Source organism: Panthera leo, chromosome C1 (genome assembly GCF_018350215.1).
Source record: "Panthera leo isolate Ple1 chromosome C1, P.leo_Ple1_pat1.1, whole genome shotgun sequence".
In the NCBI taxonomy this organism is placed as follows: Eukaryota; Metazoa; Chordata; class Mammalia; order Carnivora; family Felidae; genus Panthera; species Panthera leo.
The window spans coordinates 123,555,829-123,580,435 of NC_056686.1; the positions used below are offsets into that span (position 1 = coordinate 123,555,829).

The 24,607-nt window shown below is 40.0% G+C and overlaps 1 protein-coding gene and 1 long non-coding RNA gene across 2 annotated transcripts in view; both read right to left on the reverse strand.

Annotated features, from left to right (window-relative positions):
• The window catches only part of NCKAP5 (NCK associated protein 5), a 729,314-nt gene that overhangs the window by 265,226 nt on the left and 439,481 nt on the right, over window positions 1-24,607 (reverse strand). The window contains exon 6 of the mRNA XM_042948658.1: window positions 21,891-22,040. Within this exon, the coding sequence (XP_042804592.1) occupies window positions 21,891-22,040 (150 nt within the window). The remainder of the gene's footprint in view (window positions 1-21,890; window positions 22,041-24,607) is intronic.
• LOC122225829 lies at window positions 12,415-13,189 on the reverse strand. The gene is made up of 2 exons (XR_006205411.1): window positions 13,017-13,189; window positions 12,415-12,550 (listed from the first exon to the last, which is right to left on the reverse strand). It is a non-coding gene; the product is annotated as an uncharacterized LOC122225829 (long non-coding RNA).

The window sequence follows — 24,607 nt, forward strand, 5'->3', positions numbered from 1 at the left end:
TAGGAGAAGGCATTGGGGTTTAGCTAGGGTTTAGCTAATGTTCTCAAATCTGGCATTTTTCTCTTCTTCCTAAGGAGTATTTACAGGACTCAGTAAACATTGGACCATAGATGCAGTTAACAAATATGGCCTCTACCACTGCACTCCTACACTTTATTGAGGTATTTACACTTAAAATATATCAAATAGAGAGACACCAATTTGTGGCTTGTAAATACTAGTTATACCTCATCTTCCAGGAACATAAAGTGATATAGAAACTGAGTAACAGTTAAAAATTAGTAAAAAGCTAAATAAGCAACAAAAGAGTAACATGGCAGCATATCTTTGACAATGTAGAGTGCAGCCATTGAAATTACAGTAGATTCTTATGATGAGATGTGAAATTTTAAAAAGTAAGTTGTAAAATGTAATATATTCTTTTGCAAGGATCTGAGCCTGTAAATGTTATTCTTTTTCAGAGATCTGGGTCTGTACTCATGCCAGATGATTTTAATTAAGAAAAACATACAGGGAAAAAAATACAATAATAAAACAAAATAGGATGCTAATACTGTACCATGGGGAAGAATAGTTAAAATTATGAGTGATTTTTAACTCTCCTTCTGAATTTTTTATAATTACCTTATAAATTATAGTGTACTCATAATTAACTTTTATACTAATAAACACATTAATAATGAAAATAAACATTATTTACATTCATATATGAATTCAAAATTTTAAGTATTTCTCCTACTCTAACTTGATTCTTCAACTACCACTTGAGGATAAAAGCAAAAATACTAAAAAACCAAGCTGTCAGATCTGAAGACGAAAGACAGTGAGTAAAACTTGGTCAAGTCTGCATTGTTGGTGGACCACACCAGTTGGTCTGGAGCAAAATATATCCTGAAAAACAAGGTTGCTAATACCCAATTTAGCATTCCTTTCTCCCCAAATCACAGTGCTATTTTTGGTATAAACTAAGTACATCTATTAGAGAATGTACTTAAGGGAAAAAAAATCCCTTTCTGTTACTGCTTTTGAGGACAAGATTTCTGCTGTTTCTACTTCCAGCAACCATTGTATCATTCTCTGGCATCTTTCCCTGATTTTCCTTTGGTAGACCACTCTTCTCTCATTCATGGTCCATACAGATTTAAGTAGAGCTAACTCTATCTCGCATGTCCATGATTATGCAATGGCTGAGTTCAGTGGGCCAGCAGTCAGCACAGTCTAATGGACTCCAACCTCATGTAGTGTGAGTAAGCCCTGAGATCCTGTTGGACCTTAGCTGGAATAATATTCTATCCATTGGGGTTGCTAGGCCAGTAGCAAAGGAACCTAGTGCTACAAATGATCTTTTTTCCTACATTTTGAAAGATCCTGTCTGAAAATGGAATAACCCAAAGAGGAGAACAGCTGAAAATACAATGGGATGTTTTCTAGTGATATTGTCTGAAACCTGGATCTAGCAATACCTGAGACTTGACACTATTACTGGACTTTTCTTTTACATAAGTTGATGAATTCTGTTATCTCTTTAAGCTAATTTGAATTTTGCTTTTGTTGTTACCTGCAGCCAAAAGATCCTGGACTCGTATTTCTGCAATTATCCATCAAAATGTACACAAACATACTTTCTGGTCAAACAAATGCTTACTGATTAAAGAAACCACTGTAATTAGATATAAGGTTGTCAAAACTGTAATCATTCACCACTGTTGTGATCCATTGTACTTCCTCCCCTGGACAAATGTATTTGAGCACCTTTTAAGATACTAAATGAGAAAATACTGAATTAAATAGCTATAGCTATTTGATTTATCTCAAATGTATGTGGTATATAGTTCCTCAATAATTTTGGAAGGAAACAAATTACTTCAGATATGCTCACCCACATTGGGCAATCTAAGTGTCTATGGTGTTTAAAAATGGGTTTTGATCAACAGGTCTTAATTGACAAAGCAGAAAAAGAAGGTGCTTAATTAGCCATCCTTATCATTAACATTAAACCTGAAAACATTTTTACTAATGGTCATAAAATATAATGTAGATTGGTGATTCTCAAACTTTAGCTTGCATCAGAATCACCTGTAGAACTTGTGGAAAAAAAAAAAAATTCCTGGCCACACTCCCCAGAGTTTCGGATTCAGTGAGTCTGAGGTAGGGCCCGGGACTTTGCATTTCTAACAAGTTCCCAGATAATGCTGATGCTGAGGGTTGAAGAACTACAAGTTAAGGATCACTTGTTTAGATTCTTTTTTTTTTTTTTTTAAGTTTTGCATTTGGGCATAACTGCTTATATTTATTTGGTGTCTTTGTTTTAAACACGTGAGCTCACATCTTCTGACATGCAGGTATATTTTAGGTCTGAAAATTCTGGACATAAAGGTCATGATGTGCTTTAAAGGTGGATGAGGAATAACACACTTTAATCTGGGCAAAAGCTTGATTAAAATAACTCATTATGGAAGCCAATCAACCTTAATTTCCAATAGGTGACAGGATCAGTCAGGCATTCTGCTACATCAAGCAAAAGTCAGGCTTAAATGTTGTCCAGCTGCATTTATTAGCAAAGTTCAACAGGTCAAAGTAATCAAGATACCACAAATGCTTAGGTGACTCTCTACCTCTGCCTAATAGAACTAAGTGGTTTCTATCTGCCAATAGGGACAAGTAACTCTTAGCAGGAGCAAATAAACAGTTTAGCAAAACCTGTGTAATCTGCATCCAGTCATTAAAATGAGAGTACAAGTCAAAGAATCTGCTAATACCAGGTAGAAATGCCTTATTATTTTGTAATAATTTAATGATACCAATCAATTTCATTCAAGTAAGAGTTTCTTGGACTTGAAACTAGGGAAGGGTCTAAATTGAGTGTTATGGGGCCAAAGCTCAAAATCTCACTGGCTTTCTCTAGACTTGCCTAACGGGGTTTCTATATTGATAAACCACCACATTTCCCCCTATATTCCCATTTAAGCCTTAACCACTGATGAAGTAAGGATCGTTCATAGTTTAACAGCTAAGATTGCATTGTAACAGAAACTTCATTATAAGTTCTATGTAAAATATCTTCTCTATCAATATGAACATAGTTCATTTTAGCATATCTCACTTGAAAAATATATACTTGAAAGGTAAAAATGTGCCAGCATTAGCTTTAAAGCTGGTAAATCACAATTGGCAATAAGGATTTTTATTTCTGTATGGTAAGGAGGTGTGATAACATAGAAGCACAGAGTTGGAGGAAATCTTAGACCTTCTGCTCAATCTCTTCCTTATACAAATGAGGGAAGCAAACTCGTAAAATGGCAATTTATTGTCACAGGAGTTTAGCCAGCTATGGAAACTCATTGAGGGTCATAAATTTCTTATTTCCCCAATCAATAGAGGTGCCTTTTCAACACATCTGCAGATGACACAGAACAGGGTGGAGAACACAGATGTTGGGCACAAGACTCAGGATCCAGAAAGGTTCCAAGAGCCTGAAGCAATGGATTACACTAGAATACATCCAGCAAGGTAAAATTTAAGTCAATACAATGCCCCACACTCTAGTTAAAAACCACCATGCCAGAAGGGGAAGAAAAGACATGGTGTCAGCACATGGCACAGAGGACTGACTTAGGGGTTACAATGAGCAGGTGGCCCCAACATTGGTCAACAGTGTGATCACACACCAGGTGTACTTTAACAGGTGTGCAGCACATGCAGAGGGGAAAGAGGGACAAGATTTTATTTTGCCTTTTACTGCTCAAGTGGGACCTGTCATTATGTTCTGTTGGATTTCCCACTCACCAGGCATATGGAAAAATGAGATTGGGGCTCCTGGGTGGCTCAGTTGGTTGAGTGTCAGACTCTTGATTTTGGCTCAGATCATAATCCCAGGGTTGTGAGAAAGAGGCCAGCATTGGGCTATGTACTGAGCATGGAGCCTGCTTAAGATTCTCTCTCTCTCCCTCTGCCCCTCTCCTTGCCTCACACATACTCTCTCTCTAAAAAAATAGTAAAAAAAAATTAAAAATGAGATCAATCAGGGAGAAGAATCAGGATGGTGAATACACTGGAACTATGTCACATAAATGCAACAGCAGAAGAAACTGTGGCTATTGAGCCCACAGGAAAAAAGTCTTGGATGGGATGTGATGGGAGTTGTCCCTGAATGAGACAACTTGTCATGGAAGAGGAATGGAACTGTCCCACGTGGCCTCAGGAGACAGAAAGAGCATTCTTTGGCAGAACTAGACTTCAGAGAATTCTAAAAAATGAAAGTCACTCAAAGATGGATGATAGCTAAATAAAATTTTGGCTACCATTTTCTTGAATCCTTATTTTGTGCCAACCTCTGTGCTGAGGATTTTTTGTTACCTCATTTCACCCTTCTAACAACCCTGTATTAGGTTCATTATCATCTTTAGTTTAAATATGAGGCAACTATAGCATAGAAAGCTTGAGTAACTTGTCCACGAAGGCATAGCTGGCTGGTGTGGTACCCTGGATTCAAATCCTGGCTCTCTGCTAAGCCAGGTGCTCGACCTCTGCAGCACACTTCTTTGGGCTGCTTTGAAAAATAGGTTACCTGCCATTGGCCGTGTCCTAAATGTAGGCAGACACTGAGTTAAACATAACCTTAATGTTCTCTTCCAGTGAGAAGAACCTGAGACTCTGTGCTTTGTAGAAATGAGAGAGCCACATTTTGAATGTCTAGCTATACTCATGTAAGGTAACACAGAAAAGGGTTTTTTTATGAACAAGAGAAAATTACTCTACGAACATTGTGAAAATGCCCTGGGATTCTTCCTAAGTACCACTGTCAGCTAAGGAGTTACTGCCTTCCTGGGACAAAGAAGGGCACAGGGGGGTTGGGGCTTCAGGTAAAACATTTCCCCGAAAACATTTGCCTAAGTATCTGAGGAAAGCAGTCAAACCAAGACAAATGAAAGACTGGGACTGAGGGAAGACTTTGCCCAGGTGAGTTCAGGGGTTAGTGAGTCTGCTCTCATTCCAGAGGCACAGCCACTGGACAAACACCATGAAAACAGTGGACAAGACCTGGGCTTGGCATACAACAGGGACAAGACCTCGAGGCAGGCTATAAACAGGACAGGCCCCAAAACTGTCCATCACCCTATGCACCTGGTAGGGGAAAGGCTGTGCTATTGGTCCTCAGAAGACAGGAGAAGGGAATTTTGGATAATGTGTTCCCTACACCTACACCCCTGAGGAAATGAGTGGCCTGGGGAAGGGGCTCACAAACCTTCCACAGACACACCCGAAGCATGAAACACTGGTGAGTGATTTATCCCTCCTGTGGGGGTGGGAGAAGGAGGAGGAGGGGATGGTGGTCAGAGCACTATCAGGGGTTTCTCCAACTCCTTAACTTACTGAGAAGACCAGAGGGCTGAACTAGTCACACAGGGGGTGTGGCAATCAATGCCAGCAATAAAATTGCCTAAGGAGCAGAAAAGAGGATCTGTAAGCACTTGGGGACTGATGAAGTTATGTCCCATCATCTGGATGCCTGATTAGGAGAGCACAGGTCACTCCTAAAAGGTCACTTTTCCCACAAGCTGGGTGAAAAGAATTTCCTCCGTCTTACCCAGACTTAAGATTCTGCTATTCAGTTAAGAAGAAAGAAAGAAGTGTCCCTTATACCACACTTCATGCTAGCTTTTAAATATAGTAGTCTTTGTGGCACAGTGGATTGACCATCCGATTCTTGATCTCAGCTCTGGTAATGATCTCAGGAACTGTGAGTTCAAGCCCCACATCTGGCTCTGTGCTCATGGTACAGAGCCTGTTTGGGATTCTGTCTCTCCTTCTCTCTGCCCTCTCCCAGTTGTGCATGCTCTCTCTCAAATGAATAAAACCTTGAAAAAAGAAAAGCATTACTTTTTCATTTAATGCATTTGCATATGTATTATTAGCCCATCTTAGAGACACTGTAGCAGAGGCTCAGAAGTATTGATAAAATTCCCCAAAGTTAATAATAGCAGCAGGTTCTGAACCAAGGACTAAAGATTTCAGTCTCTGAGCTCCCTTCTACCATGACGCCTCAACTTTAGGGAAATTTCAAAGTACAGAGGAGTCAAGAACCAAACAGGATAAGCTCTCTTTACCTTCAGTTCTTTGGCTAATAGGTACAGGCAAGTCCCATTTGGCTTTGCCAGGAGATTTGTGTTCATGTGACAGTTATCCCAAGATATTTGCATTTAACTATTAGACTCTTGGAGTGGGGTAGGGAGCTAAAACTAGAGGAAATGAGTGAAAAGGGGGATAAGTGAGGACATCAGATGGGAAGACAAAGGAGGCTGGTCATGTGATCACCTCTCAGGCTGTTTTGGTAATCAATGTCCAAGTCTACTTCTGTAAAAGCAGCTGGGAGTGAGGTTCTCAGCCAGCTACTTTTTAAGAAACAGGCTGTCCTCTGGTAGAGCCAAGATAGGTGACCTTCTAGGACATCCAGAGGAAAAGAGGCAATGGATATCATATCCAGGGCTGTCTTCAGGGTGAACACCCGGATTTAATTCAGTGGTAATGAGTAATGATGATATTTTTTGCTGGTCTTTGGAATTTATAATGACCCTATGGGAAACAGCTGCCCTCAGAAAACATCTATCTTTCTGTGAGTGCTCACTAAAAACTCACTGCTCCCACTTCCCCAAACCATCTCTAATTTCTGTGTTGAAAACCAATGAGTAAGTAAAAACTTACAAAAGTGAGCTAGCAGCTTCACTTCATGAATGTTTTATCACCTTCCGAAGTTCATATATGAGACCAAATTATCACAGGATTTATTTTTGAAAAGCAAAAGTTAATAAGGCATTTGAGAAAGATGGATGAAGTCAATGAACAGGTGTTTCCTACACATACAATAAAGACTTCTTTCTCCCAGGGGCGTGCTACGTCTACCCAGAGGGTCAGGGTTCATTTAAAAGGTTACTTGTTTATCACATGCTTACTGTGGGTTCAAATACAGGTGGCAATCCTTAAATCAAAGAAAAAGCATGGTGAGACACAGAAATCAAATAGGAGAACTACAAGAATTACACACTTTCAAGTTGTTAACATTGGGATTTTTTAAAAAAAGCTCTTATCTTGGGTGTTAAAAATAATAAAAGACAACCTATGGATTCGTTAACTCTGCCTAAAAGTCATTACATGGCCTTGCATAGCAGCGTTGATTTAAAAATAAGATATGCTAATTTATGTACCAATAGAACAAATGAAAACTAGAAATGATGCAAAGTAGGTGAGTGTATCCTGGGCTTTGTCATTTCTTGGTTTATCAGTGTTAGTAATTATGTGTAATTTTAAAATAAAATGATTCCTTTAGCAGATAGCACACAATTCCCCGCAGCCCATGAACGGAAGACAGCCTAGTACTATGACTATTATCTTGGCTTACGATCACTAAAGCAGGGCCCCTCTTCAGCTTTTAAACCTTTGTATTCATGTGTAGAGTCCATGGTCTGGAAGATGCAGGCAGACACCACAATTCAAGCCTGTGGGCACTGTCCAACAGGGATACAGGGTGAAATTGTCACTATCTGTCCTTGCCCTCCAGGAGCCCACACGTTAGGGCTGACAGGACACTTGTTTTCTTTTGGAACTTAAATCCCAGATAAGGGAAATGTGAATTCACAGCACCACACTTTAGGGGACAAATATACTGCACTGCTTCACCGGTTTCAGTTGTCACCTGCCCCAGGTTGCCTTGTGAGAATTGCTTCTTATTCCTTAGAAAGGACTAATACATACTTTCTGCTATAAAATTAGCTCCAGTGCTGAGATACACAAACTTGCTACCAAAACTGAAATCATCCGGACCCAAGATGCATGGGGGCTTCTGAAGTCTTTCTCCAGTTCCTTGGCATCCTTATAGTGCCTCCTGAAGGAATGCCCAAGGGATACAAGGAAGGGAGGGGAGCGGGGACAAGTGTCTGCAGACTGGCTTAGATAATGGTAGACTGTAGTGATGACTGTCTTTCTGTCTTTCTTTCTTTCTTACTCTATTTTTTTTATCATCAACACAGATCCCATGCATTTACTATTTCATATGAATCTTTTCTCTGTACTTTTCCTGAAGCAATGATACAAATGAGCCTCCAGAGAAAAGTGGGCTTCTTTATGAATGACTGGTGTGGGGGACTACTGTGGCTATATGCAGGTTTGCAGCTCGTTGTAACACGATCCATCTCAGCCGGTTATGTGCAGAGAGCAGCTGGCAGCAGGTGCCCAAATAGCTGCTGAGAGAAGTTAAAAGGGACTACTGCCTGCTGAGAGAGCAGAAGAATGGCTTTAAGGACTCCCTATAGCACAGCCTCCAGCAGCCAAGGGGGCATTGGCAGGGAGGCAGGGAAAACAGCAGCAGCTGACAGCCTCACTGACAAGCAGTTGGAGAAAACATAAATTGGCCATTCAGAGTGAAGGTCTGGGGACCAAATGGGAGTCTAGGAGGTGGAGTGACAAATGGTGACAAGCTATTTGGACAACCTCAAAGGAGAGGCTGAGTACGAAGAGATCCATCCTCCAGGCTCTCTCTGTGCAAAGTCCAAGATGAAAGACACCAGCACAGAGGCAAATCTTGGCCAGCTGGAACACAGAAGCCCTGGTTTTGGAAATGACCATAGACCCAGGTAAACATTTTGCCTTCTCCCCTCCCTCCTCCTCACACCTCCACTTTGGCAAGTGAAAAGCAATCCCTCTGCACAAATAAATCAAGTTTAGAAACTAAAATATCATACGATTAATATAAGGTGACTAGCCGATTCATTCTAAACAACTCATTATGTGGAGGGAGAGGCAAACACAAATGGAATGAAAAGGATAAATGGAATCAGCAAAAAGAAATGTGATGAGGAAGAAGGACAAGAGACCCCCTGTCCCTGTCCATCTACCCAGTGATGAGAAGAAGCAGAGAAGCTGGTGAGTGAGTAAAATAGGAGGATCAGTAGTGAAAGACAGTCTAGAAGTTTGGAAGCAAAATAGCCCATTGTCCCTAAGTCACAAGATGCACTAAAAGAATGTCCATTCTCAGATACCCATGCAGCTTGAGGGGGCAACGCAGTTGTGTGCAATGCACATACACATGGGGTGTGTGTGTGTGTGTGTGTGTGGGTGTGTGTGTGTGTGTCTGCCTGTCTGAGAGTAAGTAAAGGAGGATATAAGAGTGACAGAAGAGAAGGAGGAGGAACAAAGAATTCTTCTCTACCTCTTTGAAAACTGCCTTTTATAACAAAGACATTAATTTTTTAAACAGACCAAACTTTAATCTGTTCACTATACATTTACTCCTAGCATGTACCTTACTAAAAGTATTTTTGAAAAATTCCTTCTTTTGGAATTACAAGCTGATACAGTTTAAGATTCATATGAGATTATCAGATAAGTATGTTTTAATATTTCCCCCCCACCCCCCAAATGTATTACCAGTACATTTACCATATTTCTATCCGGCTGGCCTCAAGAGGTTGCAATGTTATATAATTGTTATAATTATTATATTCAGTATATACTTATTAAATAATGAGCATAATTTAGATTGGCTCTGATGATCTATGAAGCTTTTAACACCTTTGTGATAAGGCCTTCAGACTCGCTTTTGGGACACTGAGAATTGGGTGAGGCCACAAGTGGGGTCTGCCTTCAAGAATTTACATTCATCTCAGAAAACACCCAGACGCTGAATTTGGGGTGAAACATAAAATCTGTTTCTTTTCTTATTTGTCTCTCTCTCATAAAACTAGACTGCTGGGAGATTTTTGGGTATTTGGGTTTCTCAGGAACCCATTTTATCACATGGACTTAGACACATCGGCACTTCAACACACTGTCTGCCTATAGTTGCTGCTCATTTGAAGCTGGAATGACCTACAGAGTTACTTCCCTCGAGTTACAACACTGTGCGGGAGGCAGTCTCCTCTAAATGAATTCATGATGAGCTTGGTATTTTATGAGATTACCAAAACCAATTTGACTTTGACCCTAGGCACATAAAAAGCAAAAAACAATAATGATGCCACATGAAAAGGTGTTTGTCATGCTTCTAAGAAAGTTCCTGTGGCTACGGCTACAAATGAGACACAAGTGACAGAAACCTCTCTGTCCTGAGAAAGAAGATCCAAACTTCCTGAACCGATTATGTTCCCTGATTGTAACTGTAAAAGGATTTCTTCTTTTTCCTTTGCTATGTTGAGATAGTGTCTTCACCCAACAAACAATAGGCACTTATTACAAACCACACCTTCTTGAAAGCACAGTGGAAACTTGCTTTCTAGGAGAGCCCCACTTCACTGTATTAGTTGAAAATACTTATGAACATGGAGCTCTGAAAGAGAGGTTGTACCGACTTGCGTTGTGCTATCACTAATGAGCCCCAATTAGGAAGCCAGGGATGCTACTGGGCACGCTGAGGATGTTTACATTTCCTAAGTTACATTCACAAATAAGACCAAAGACGTATTTTATGTGGTTCTAAAACAGAAGTGATTATCTAAACTAATACTGTGGAGATCCTTCCACCCATGGTCCTTTGCATTTATTAATCTCTCCCCTCCCCGCCATGTTCAAATCTCAAAATCCCTGATTCATTCTAGCAGTTGGTCACAGTGCTTTGGTAATAAAGTAAAACTGTATATTTCTCACTCCCAAAGCAGAAAGGCTCTAGGGTTGGGGCTGATTTGAATGCTAATGATTTAGATCCCCCTCAAAAGGCTGCCATGAGAAATCAGAGTAAGTAGATTCCTTACAACACTTCATAGTGTTAGAGTGGCCATATTTCCTGACTCAGCTGCTAAAGGTAATACCTATGCATATAACAAGGACACATTTCTGGACCCCATTCTGGAGCCATTTCTCCCCCCAAGGCTGTGTAACATTTTCTCCTACCAAATGAACAGAGTTTATAGAATGCCCTGGTTCTGTAACTGGGACTGCTCATCAATCATACTGCTTTTTGAATCACAGCTTCTAATTTTTATTCATGACACTCAGGTATGTTACTTAGAAGCGTCACATCTAGGACAGCTCAGACACCCACTGTGGAAAAAGAACCAAGATTTGGGGTTTTGTTTTCCAATTATACTCATGACATACTAAGCTTAATCATACTTTGTAGATAAGGATTAAAATGCTAATTGGCTGTAACTGAGCAAATTGAGGCCTTTTGATTAATCAAGCCGGTCAGCTTTCAGTTTCTGACATCAAAATTTATACTCTCCAGGAAAAAAACAAGGCCACGGCTACATAACATTAAACCAACACACAATTAACAACACTTTGTTCTAATTATCTGTGGGCACAATTAATGTTGGCTCTATGGTTCATTTTTCTTCTTTGATGGCTCTTAAATATTTATGGAGATTAGTCCTTGATGCATTAGCCTTCTCTAAGATCTGGGGTTTTCTTACAAGCTCCCACGCAAATCTGAGTAGGGCAAAGTAACACATTTATGCAGATTAATTCCTGACATATTGGCTGTTTTCTAACATCCGAGGTATTTCCATCAAGCTTCCCCCCAGATCTGGCCCCACAGGGGCATTGTAGCCACAGGTGCCCTAACACTTGAGCCCACCACCTCCCACTGAGGAGTTTTTCTTTCCCCTCAGCAGTTGGTCATAACCGATAAAAGGTTATGTCTTGATTGAACAAGCTTCCAGGAGCTGGAAGGCCAGAAGGGCTGCTGTAAAACAGTGCTGTAGATGCTAACAAAACCCAAGGTAAGAGGAATCCTCGGCTGCCTGTTACTGGGGAGAGTAAATTGCAGACAAGTTGAGCTCCCTCGCATCAATAGTAAAGAGACAGGCAGAAAGACAAGGAGAGGCGATCAAAGGCTTTCAGTGATTGGTACAACTTCTGTTTATGGCACGCACGTATTTTTCTACACTCCAAAGTCAGTGGGGGCCTAAGTTTTAAGGCCATAAATATTCTCCCCAAGACTCAGAACTGTTCACACTGCCACTCGTGTGTTTGTTTGGCCATGTTATGTTATGCGGTAAGTGGGACTGAGGCTCCTGGGGAACTACAGCTCCAGGGTACTGTGGGGGCTGGAGGGGCTGTTAGTTACAGATGTCTCTAGACAGATCAGAGGTGTGATTAGACAACTCCATAAATTGTAAAAAGGGGGGGCTGGCACCTGGGTGGCTCAGTCAGTTAAGCATCCCACTCTTGATTTAGACTCAGGTCATGATCTCATGGTTTGTAAGTTCGAGTCCCACACCTGGCTCTGTGCTGATGGCAAGGAGACTGCTTGGATTCTTTCTCTCCCTCTGTCTCTCCGCCCCTCCCCTGCTTACTGTCTATCTCTCTGTCAAAAATAAATTTAAAAAATAAGCTTTAAAAAAAAAGAAGAAATATTGTTAGCTCTTAATATATATGTGTTGGGTAGATGGGTATTTCCATGCACTTGCACACAAAGGACAGGAAAAGGTTTTCATTCTAATTTATGACCAGAAGTACCCTAGACTCAGGCAGGCCCACTTGCTGGTGGCTCCTTGAGACTTGTTCAGGCTTTGCTGCTTTTATCAAGGCAACTCCCTCTGCTTCTCCTCTTACTGTTTGCCTGTAAAATTTGCATACAGCCTTAAAAACTTGGTTCAAGCGGCACCTTTTTATCTCTATGCATTCTCGAAAAGAATCCAGTCAGGTACTTCTATCTTGGTGTTTCATTGATTCTCGTACATAATTTTTAATTTTTTTGGAAATTTTAGCACACATTATTATTTTCATTATTTAAATTAGCATATTTTTGTCTTCCTTCCAACAGTGTGAATGTCTCAAGGACAGAGAACATGTTCCATGGATCTTTGTAAGTCCAACATCCCATAGCAGTGAAGGTCTAGAGATGCCAAAGAAGGGAGAGAGGAAGGAGTGGGAAAAGATAGAAAGAGGGAGAGAGTGGCAAGGATGAAGAAGAAGGAAGAAGAGAGAAGAAGGAGAAAAGGAGGAGGTGAAGGAGGATGTGGAAGGGCATTAGAAGAAAGAAGATAAGCACAGAAGGAAAAGACTATATCTAAGCACCAACCTACCTTCCTGAGTGATATGAAAGCATTTCTGACATTTAAGTAACCAAAACACTAGAACTTTGCCAGATCATGGAATTGATGGGCCTATCAGTCGAGATGCTCCACCCTCCAATGGCCAGGGTATGAACACATGCCAATGTCGCCCCTCTCTGGAGTCTGGGAGTTCTCACAGAACTACTAGAAAGAGAAGCGATCCTTTCACTGGTGTTGCTGATTCAGTGGGACACTAACCTGGAAGCTTCTGGTTGCATCTTTGCCAACACATAAAGAGAGCCTGCGTAACAATGAAACCCACTCAGAGGTGCCTGGGTGGCTCAGTCAGTCAAGGGTCAGACTCTTGATTTTGGCTCAGGTCATGACCTCATGGTCATGAGAACATGTGTGGGATTCTCTCTCTCTTTGTCCCTCCCCTGTGTGCATTCTCTCTCTCTCTCTCTCTCTCTCTCTCTCTCTCAAAACAAACAACAAAAACAACAACAAAAACTTAAAAAGAAGAATGGAACCTACTTAGAGGAAGGCAAAGCTGAGCGAGGGCAGCTGCTCCCTGACCGGCCTGAACCTCGGCATTCACCTGTGCCTCCAGCCATCGTTATACCTCAGTCTCTAGTTCTGGCAACATGCTATTGCCTAACTCAGCCAGAGTAAAGCCTCTATGATTTGTGACTGAAAGAACAATCACAAACAATACTTTGAAAGAAGAGCAGGATGGCCTGCATGGTGAAGTTTTCCCAAGAATTCAGATCTCTGGAATTGCTTGAGCAACCCCTGAACCATCCTATCATTTTATCCTGTACTGAACAACCAGGGTGGCTCCTTAAAGGGTGGCTTGGGGGCTTTTCCCTAACTGTGCTGTCCCCACCAGAGTCACCTCTGGAATTATTAATTTCAGAGAGCCATTTATTCTTAATCAGATATGAAGAGATCTGCCTACTTGCATAACTTTAAATTTTTTTAATGTTTATTTATTTTTGAGAATGAGAGAGAGAGAGAGAGAGAGAGAGAGAAAGAGAGAGAGGGCAAGCAGGGGAGGGGCAGAGAGACAGGGAGACACAGAATCCAAAGCAGGCTCCAGGCTCTGAGTCGTCAGCATAGAGCCTGATGCGAGGCTCGAACTCATGTACTGTGAGCTCATGACCTGAGCCAAAGTCAGACGTTTAACCGACTGAGGCACCCAGGAGCCCCTAACTTTTTTAAAAGAATGGTCATATTCTAATATTATATTAAAATATATGCATAGAAGTCTTAGGTACCAGGATTTTCATCACAACATTATAATAATGAAAAAGTGTCAACAACCTAAGTATTTAAACCAGAGATTAAATAAATGGTACTTTGTATCCATTTGACAAATTTTTGCACAGCCATTAAATCATATTTTAGAATTAAGATAGAAAAATAATATTGATGTATTTATTACACGAAGGAGCAAGCTACTAAACTGTATAATGTGATATTTTATAATTTTCTAATTTGATTAAGTACAACAGAAAAAATGGAAATAGACATGTCATATAACATATTTCTGAGTGGTATGATTACAATCTCTATTGCCTTGTATTTTCCTTTCTATGATATGACTGCTACTTTTATAATCAGAAAATTGCTAGTAAAAAGTTATATACTGACATAGGATTTTTTTTAACTTCAAGCCCCTTTGCTGAAGAGAAGTTTTTGTCTCTAATCCTAGCTTTGTGATCGTTGCTAGGTGACCCACAGTTGGATACAAATTAATCAGGAGAAAGATATACAGCAGATGCTTTCAGACAGGGATGTCTGGAGTTACCTGTCAGCAGACTGTCATAGAATTTAAAGATGAGAAGGAAACAGTTAAGGATTTCTATTCAGACTACCACCAGCGTACTGCTTTATTCCTTTAAAATTTCCTTTTATGTTATCTTAGGATAGGAGAGGGTAAAAGTGAGAGGAAGGACAAGGTAAGAACTTAAAGCTAACTGGGAATGTTAAGAAATGACACCTCCTCTCATCAGCAGAGAGCCAAAGCTAAGCCCGGTGTATCACCCCCAATGCCATGTCAGGGGAGCCATCCAGGCAGGGCAGAAGATGCTTCAGAGCACTTGTGGTTACAAGCTTTCCTCAGGCTCCAACACACTCTGGCACTGAGCATGTGAAGGTGGGACTTCTGCATCTGAGTTTGAACATTCATGGAAAGGTCTACTCAAGACTGTGTTTGGTACTGAACTGAACCTAAGGTGTTTGAAGAGCTTTTAATATCACCCTAAGACTCTACCATCTGTGGTTCTCAATCCTGGCTGTGCATCTCAATCTCCCACAGGGCTTGACGACAACACAGATGTTGATTCTCCATTTCAGACCTCATGCGTTGGAGTTTCCTGGGTTGTCATCTAGGCACCTGAAGTATTAGAAGCTCAGTTTCTGCCCGGGTTTCACCCCCTGTGGATTTCACTCCTACATTTCTATTTCTCTCTCCTGCATCAGGGATTTTGTCTTTTCCACCACATCACTCCTATTGGCACACTAGCATGCCCTGAACAGTACCCTGCTTTTCTTTGCTGTTGTTTTTAAGGGCTTGTACTGTGTCTCTCTTCGGGCAGGACTGTCCCCATGTTGGCCCCACTTCACAGGAAAACTTCTCAAAAGAGCCTCCTGTATGTGTTTTCTCCACCTCCTTGCCATCCTACCCATTCACATCAGAAACTGTTGCCATCCAGCTTTTAGCTCTCCCCATCCCTTGCCAGTCAGTGATGGATTCCGTGCTTTATCTTTCTTATTCTGTTAATGGTACTGACAAGGCTGCCCTTGAAACACTTTCTTCTTTAGTCTTCTATGACACCTCACCTTTCTGATTTTCCTCCTACCTCACTAATGACTCTTTCCCAGTCTTGTTGGCTAGCTCTTCATCCTCTGCCAGACCTCTAATGGAGGGGCACCCCCGGGGTCTGTCCTCTGCCCTGTTAAGGTCCACATTTACACTTACTTCTGATGTGGCCTTATTAAGTCCCATAACGTAGAATGCCATCTATATGCTGATGACTCTCAAATCTATATGCCTCCAGCCCTGACCTTGGCCTTGAGTATCCAACTGCTTACCAAACAACATCACTTGAATGTTTAGTAGGAATCTCAGCTTAACATGGACAAAACGAACTGATGATAGTATATTCCTTTCACCAAGTCATCTTTCCTCCAAGCCTGGCTCTTTTCAGAGATCTACTACAACCCCATATTCAGTTGCTAAGGCCCGAACCTAAAGGTCACTCTTGATTTCTCACATTCTCTTACATTCCACAGCCAATCCTTCAGTAATGCCAGTAGGCTTCGCTTCTAAAATACATACTTACTTGACCATTTCTTATCACCATAACATAGTGGAACCATACTGGAGTTCAAATTCTGACTCTCACACTTATTGACTGCATAGCCTTGGGCAACTTACCTAGCTTTTAGGGGCTCAGTTTCCTCATCTGTAAAATGGAGATGATAATCTTATCTACCCACCCCCACAATGTTATTATAAAGATTAAAATAGTGTGTGTGTGTATGTGCACGTGTGTGCATACATGTGTATGTCTATATTCACAGACAGGTAAATAAACTGGAACAGTGCTTGGACATACTAAGCTCTAAGTCAGAGCTTGCCACCACTGTCACTATCATTATTCCCCTCTAGCCCACTGGTCTAATGATATTATTATATATTATTATTTCCTATTAGTCCTAGGTACCCGTTCTAGACCGGTCTACTAACACCTCCCATCTAGACTCTAAAACTACCTCCCACTTGGACTTCCTGTCCTGCTATTAGCCCACAAGCAGCAAGAGTTGTCTCTCTAAAGCACACGTCAGACCATGTTATTTCCCTAGTTAACGATCGCTGATGACTTCACTTTAAATTCATAATTATATTCAAAGTCTTTTCTGTGACTGTGGCCTATAAGATTTTAAAGGGTTTGGCCGTTGTCTACTCCTCTGAATTCATCTTCTTCCCATTTTTTAACCTTATACCTGTGTCCTAGGGCAAAGATCTTTCTTTTGTTTCTCTAACTTGCCAACTTTTCTACCATATCTAGGCTTCCTCACCTGCAGTTTCTCTTTGTCCTTTGTCCACTGTCCATGTCTTTATTCAGTTGTCTCCTTTGTGTTACTTATGGCCTGGTATCAGCTGCCATTGTAGGTAAATAACTCCTCTGTTTCTATTCTCCACTCTCCCTAGACTATCTCACCTGACTTTTCTTTTTCAGAGTCACCCATTTGTCTATTTATCTGTTTGCTTGCTTATTTATTATTTAAGTGTATAATTTCTGTCTCTGTTCACTGGGGTTTTGGACCATGAAAATTGATCTACTCCTAGTGTTTGGACTATAGCAGGTATTCAATAAGTATCTATTGACTCTGAACTCAACATATAATTGTGATGTGCAGACAGCTTTGAGAATTATTATTTTAAACTACCTCATTTTAAATAGGAATTACTGATTAGCAAAAATGCTTATGCTTAGCACTTTAATTGTCATACTTTCATGGAAAGGTATAACTGAGTAGAAAAAGCTGTTATCTACTTTAACATATTTAATTGCCATATTTTTCCGCACAAAGTAAATCTTTTATATAAGAAGCCAAGTTCCTCTGACCTTGAGGCTATAGCTAAGGTATCAGCATTTACCTGGAGGCTCAGCACTCCCAGGTTGTCTCAGGCCTGCTCTCCCTCTGGCTAGAGTCTGGGAATCAGTGATGCTATGGGAGTTGAGAGTGAGAAAAGGGTATGTCCAGCCCTTTTCTAGTCAGGTGTGCAGCTGGTCAATGAGTGACAAGAAAGAGCAAGTGGGAATGTGGGGAGAGGGGCCTGAGGCAAGCAAATCATGCATTTCAAGGAACATGCCCATAAGCAAATCCATAAGCAATCCTGAGGCCAAAACCCAGGGAAGACACAAGATCAAGTCAATGGATTGTGGAGGTGAAGTCTGGGAAAATCCCTTGAATCAGTGGTCAGGGATAGGGTTGGAGAGAGGGGTGGTCCTTTCACAGATGTGGCCTGTGACAGGGAAGTGCTACTGAAATGATGAGCTTGATCCTAAGTTGAGTAAGCAGTCTCTTAAACACAAGTCTTGGAAATGAAACATTTTTAGAAAACACTAACTGGCACTATAAAGTTACAGAAAATGTGCAAGTGGCATCTGAATGACCCATGTGGCCCTTATGACACAGATATAAAATACACCAAATGGCTCCTCCACCAGATATCAGGAACCTAAACAAATATTACAATCTAGGGAGGGGAAAATAGTTGCTGGGTGGTGAGGGTAATGGTCTACCCTTCTTCATGAACACTTGAAAATTACTGAAACCAAGATACTGAGCAGAGAGAAAACAATTCACAAGGGGAAGGTGAGGAGGGGATATTAATCATTATTTTGATTTCTGGCCCTGGAGCTGTTTTTGGAAGGTAAATGTCTTATTTAGCAAAATACCTTGATGAATTCTGGGAATGGGATTGAATGAGACCAGAATTGGAGTACAAGAACAGAGTATAGAGCTCTGCATAATTAGTGATCGGGGCCTTGGCCATGGGAGAAGGAGCAAGTGGGAAAGACCTGGCCACCTCCTGTGCCAGGAGACTAAGAAAGGGGCAAGGGAGAAATGCCCTGTAGCTGGAGGACTTGGAGGAAACAGCTAACTAAAGACCAAGTTCAAAGCCCTTAGCTTTGAAATATTCTGCCATGGAGTACCCTTTAGTGAATATGTGTCCCCATATGCTTTGTGGGGTTGGGTTTTGGAAAAATTAAGTAACAGGATTCTGTTTCACATGAGGTTGATTCTGAAAGGAAAAGAAAGAGGGACTGAAGCTGAATCATGTAGGAACTAAGCCCCAGAAAGGACCACAACAGGGAACAATCCTGGGGTGGGGCTGGGAACACTTGACTCTCCTCAGGTCAGGGAATAATGTGCTTGGACAATATGAACTCAATTCTCAAATTCAGGGGCTCCTCAGATATGTTTTAGGTAGCTTTTGAATATTATTGTAATATTAATCATGAACATAATATTGGAATTTAAGTCTATGAATCTTCTCCTTTTGCACACTTTCCTGGGAACTGTGTGAGGAGTAGGAATTAAGAAAGGCTGATTTCCATCAGCCTATGGAACATCCCTCTCTACTTCCTCTAACACCAGGAGCCAAGAGATTAGGGTACACAAAGGTGAGTGTTTCAAAAATACACTGATGGAAAATATTTTTTGTTTTCCTAAAATCTTGTTATATAACATCAAATTTTGCCAAAGTAAGTTTGAAGCATTATGGTTAATTCCCCTGCCATCTTCCAGAGGAACATTTTGTTAAAGTGTATACATCTGGGTGGGGGGACTATGCCCAGCTCTGAGTGCATTCAATTTTCCTACAATAACTGCTAACTTAAGCAAAAGATTCTATACAGAAAGCACATGTAATAGATGTTTAAGAATTAAATTAAGTAAAATGTTAAATTCATAGGTAAATTGTATGACACATATATATGGTTTGTATGTGTATTTTATATGCACACACATATATATTAATGAAAAAATATAAATATATATAATGAATATCTATTTTTATTTTCCATTCAAATAGATGGTGGTGAGCATTGTGGGCAAGGATAGAGTTCAGTTAATATTGAGCAAAAAATTTTAGGAAACGAGCAGTGACACTGTGACCAGAAGAAACTAATTTAGACAATAAAATATTTTTGTGGATTAAAATTGTGCGGATTAATCACACTTAGAGATATCATCAATTGCATCCAACTAATGGATGCAAGACTTGTTGCCTGAAGTATAAAGATCTCTGTGAAAGAAAAAAAAAAATACTGTTTCTCTCTTACTCAGCGAGGGTTTAAGAAACATTTGCTGCCAAAGATATTTTTAAAATACCTCTTAGCTTGATTAAATAAAATGTCCTTCACAAAGTTGTCTCAGTGACAATTAGATGAACTAAGAGCAACTGTCACTATAGTTAGGAATAAAACTAACAATTTAAGCACATGGTTCTGGAGAAATAAGAAACTGTAGTATCAACTCATTTCTACTATTACATCCAGGTAATTCAAACTCTAAACGAAGCTATGATTTTCTCAAAAGTCTCAGAGAGCAACCTCAGTCTCCCTTGAGAAGGTTTTCCCACCTTCCTCAGTGACTGTCTGAGAAACGACACAAGTATGAGAAGCTTTGGGAAAATAAGGTTGATTCCTGGCTGTTTGCCCCAGGGGAGCTGCCAGAAGCTCCCTAAACTGACTTCTCTTCTGCCCCATGTTTGGTATCAATTGCTTAACTTGTCAATCCTTAGTCACTCATTTGTGGAGTAGCTCAATTTTTTCATTCATAGTTCTTGTGTTAATCATTACAACCAGGTAAATAAGGACAAAAATGATTTAGCACAAGTCAGGAGCCTTGCAGTAGGTGGATGGAGGAGACCATGTGCCAGGCACCGCTGTGCAGACATTAACTCTGCATCAATGACCTATAAGGCAGGTTACTGTTATGATCCCCATTTTTGCAGTTGAGTAAACAGAGGCACAGAATGCCTAGTGAACTTACCAAAGATTTCAAAACTAGAAAGTAGTCGAGTTGGGATTCAAAAACAAAAAATAAAACAAAACAAAAAAACACATGGGAATCTGGCTCCAAAGTCCATAATCTTAACTCTTTTGCTTTACCTTTGCTGAGGAAATTAGTGTGGAAAGGGCATGCTCACTATAGACAACATGGTAGATTGGAGGCAGAATTGCAGTAACCAAGCATAGGAAATAAGACCTCTCTGGGGTCTTGTTTCTTCACATTAATTTTCAGGCTTCTGTAGACCCTACTGTTGAACTATATTTTGTAGATGTTAGCTGAAGGATCCTTGCACCTAGTTAAGATGAGATGGGCTCACCGTAGGCTGGTTAAAAAGTAATTCTGTTCCTATTCTGTGCTAAATCAACTCATAGAAAAAGGCATGTTCACTGAGTCTTTCAGCATGTGAGATATCAATCAAGAATAACTGGAATGTGGGGTCCCTGAGTGGCTCAGTTAGTTAAGCATTCAAGTTTGTCTCAGGTCATGGTCTCATGGTTCGTGGGTTCAAGACCTGTGTTGGGCTCTGTGCTGACAGCTCAGAGCCTGGAACCTGTTTCAGATTCTGTGTCTCCCTCTCTCTCTGCTCCTTTCCCATTCATGCTCTGTCTCTGTCTCTCAAAAATGAATAAACGTTAAAAAAATTAAAAAAAGAATAACTGGAATGTTCTTTGAAGACTTCTATAAATGTTCAGGATTTAGCACTTGCAGGGATGTCAAAGGCCACTAAATAAAAGACCAGTGGTTCCAAAGCGCTCTGGAGGCTCCAAATCCTCCTTAAAGTACCCTTAGCTCAGCCTCACCTCTACATGTATCTGTTTTCTATGCTAAATTTCCACATAGGTTGTTATTGTTTTTGTTTAAGACATGTTTCAACTACTTAAAAATTTTTTTTCTTGCAATCGTCTTTATATAGTAATGGATATTTTATTTATTCACTCACTCAAGTATTCATTATATTAGGCATTGGGAAAACAAAGTGAAATACCACACAGCACCTTCCCTTGAGTGCATGCCATTTTAGGAGTACTGATCCAGTTTGAGGGCTGAACTGAATTTAAAATGAATTATTGTCCTATGTACACTGTTTAAGGCATTCCAATCAGAGTCACTAGGGCAAGACTCTCAGTGCTACAAATTTTAACCGCTTACTCATCAATTGCAAATGATTCACAATGGGAGATCTTAGGATCCTATTTGTCTAGGAGAACCGAGAAAGGAAGACTTATTCTCACTCAAAACCAATGTTAATAAAAGAAGCAGAGCACTGTCATTTTTCCTCAAACATGAAAAAATTGTTTCATTTCTTACCTCTAGAGCTTTCAATCTTTCCAACAGCAGTTTGGTGTTTTCTTTCCCATCGTCGACACTGCTGCTTTCGCTCCTCGAATCCTCATCCACCACCATGTGAAGACCTTCCAAAGCTTCCTTGTGTTTTCTCTCTTCCTCTGACAGTTTTTCCTGAAGTGAGAAAGAATTATTGCTTACGGTAATCTCCCCTGAAAAATAAACAAGAGTCTGAGGCATAAAAGTTTGGAACCTCTCTATTGCTTTTGCATTCTTTTGGGGCTGAGGTAGAGAAGATTTTGTTAAACAAATTCTCAGTGGTGCTTATATTAGTAAAACACAACAGAGAAATTAATGAATCCTCGCAGGATAAAGCCATTGGGTCAATACCTCTGAATGCACAAGTCCTCTGCCCTGTTGGAGTTGACCCAGCCAACAAAAACCTTAGGATGGGATCATGCGGTTAATCCGTTTTTAGCTGCACCATGGAATTCAGCTGTACTCTAAACTGGGAAAAAAAAATAAATCAACCCTTATACCCTGACATGTGAAGAGCTTAGCTCCAAAACGTAAGATCATTAAAGTCACTGGACATACAACTATTTAATTATTCTAAGGGAAAATAAAATATTATGAAATATTGAAATGATAGTGATTTCAGATTTCTAAGCTGAAACCAATTAGTTCCTTTGGCTTGATGACACAGCTCTTAAGGACCCTTTAGTTCCTTTTCTAACACTTCAGGATTTGTCGTATAGCCTTGAGGCAGACATAAAATGTTGTTATCTTGTCTTTCCTCCCTGTTGGAAGCTCCTCACTCAACCTTATCGCTGGCAGCTTTGGGAAGTTGAGAAGTGTTAATTTGAGCCTTATGATTGCCTCTTGTTTTCAAGGGAAAAAGAAATGTCAAGAGAATATCATATGAAAAGAAAAATCTCATCCATTCTATACATATATTAATACTCATGTGCTCCGGAACCAGGTGACATCATTCCATCACACTATTTAATTCTAACAACACACTGCAGAAGTCCTTGTCTTAATACAACTGGTTGTCAACCATGTGGGCTAAATTGCAACATCAGAGGTGAGAGACTTCTTTACATTTAGCACTAAATAAAATCATTTACAAATAAGAAGCACAAAAGCTAGAATTCTTAACCTCTAGGTCCCTGTACAATCTACTTACAGGGGGAAAATTCAGGTTTTCAAACTGTTCCCAAACTGTTCACAAAAGTGCTTTGGAGGCTCCAAAAATGTTTAACTTATTTTTGAAAATAAATTATAAAGTATGTAAAATATGTCTTAATGTATAAGTACATATATATAGATATACATGTATTTGTATATAGGTATATACATATACCTGAAGACCACACGGTAACTTGACTCATGTTACTCCTCTATACAGATTTCAAGATATAATTTCTTCTGTCATCTCTCTATAGAAATGCACAATTGGTTAGGAAGGTGAGAGCTCTTTATGAAATCAGGCCTCGGCATGTTTAACCACATACGACAGGCAGATATGTTCACTTCTATAGCACATGTATTTCAGCCCAGATAAATGCCAGGCAAGTTTAAGGTGGACATCCTCAGGGCAGGGCAAAAATCCAGGTTATGACAGCATTTTTAATGCTTTGATTCTTTAAGGTCTGGTCACTTGTCAGACTTTCATTTCCATGATAAGGAACATAAAGTATATACAGTTACCAATTGAAATGAAGAGGTCCTTTTATTTCTCTTTTAAGATGTGAGACTGTAATTACAGTCTCAACACTAAACTGGGGTTGTAAAGCAAGCCATGTTTTAAAAAATGCCATCTACATCTATTTCTCTGTGTGAATCATGGTTTGCTCATTCCTCCAATTCCACATGTTTTTTCTCCCCCTTCCTCACTTTATGTCTTATAATAATTAGGATTCTACACCTAATTAAAACAAACAAGAGCTACTGGTGTGGAGAATGAGAAACCAAAAGACTTGGTTATATGACAACTGGATTCCAGATCTACCATTTACCTGCTTGGCAAGTAATCTTGGGCAAACTTCTTAAATTTCAATAGCTCTTGGTTTCTATGTCTTCTAAATACCTAAATGAGGTTAATGCCAAAAAATAGAGCATACACACATATTTAGTCAATTCTCATTATTCCTGATAATTCTGTTCCATAAAGTTGCCATGAACACTGAATTAGCAAATACTGCTTCTAGGGAAAATACAGGGTTAGGTTCCTGTAGGCAACATTGTCAGCACTAATCAATACATTGTCTTGATTTATGAGTGTTTCTATTTAAAGACACCTTATTTAATATGTATTGTTAATTCATTTACATTGAACTAGCAGCTTACAGTTCTACAATGCATACCTGAACAAAGTTATCTAACACCTGTTTTCTCCATAAGGCACATCACAGCCTTCTTAGGAACACTAGGTAGCATTTCAGTCCTATGTTTGGAGGCCATTTTGAACAGCAAAATCACTAATAAAAAGCATAAAATATGAAAAGTGTGGTACTAAATAGAACACCAAAGGACATTTATTTACAGTAGGAGATCAAAAACAAGCAGGCAGAGTGGTACCTTGTTTGACCTCAGCCGGGAATGTGTGTGTTAGGTGACTCAGAGTTTTCACTGTTCGTTAAATTTACCATCAAAGCACTGCACATATTGACTGCAACCAAATTTTAGGGAGTAGGTGAATTCAGAAATACAAAATCCAGACATAATGAGGATTGACT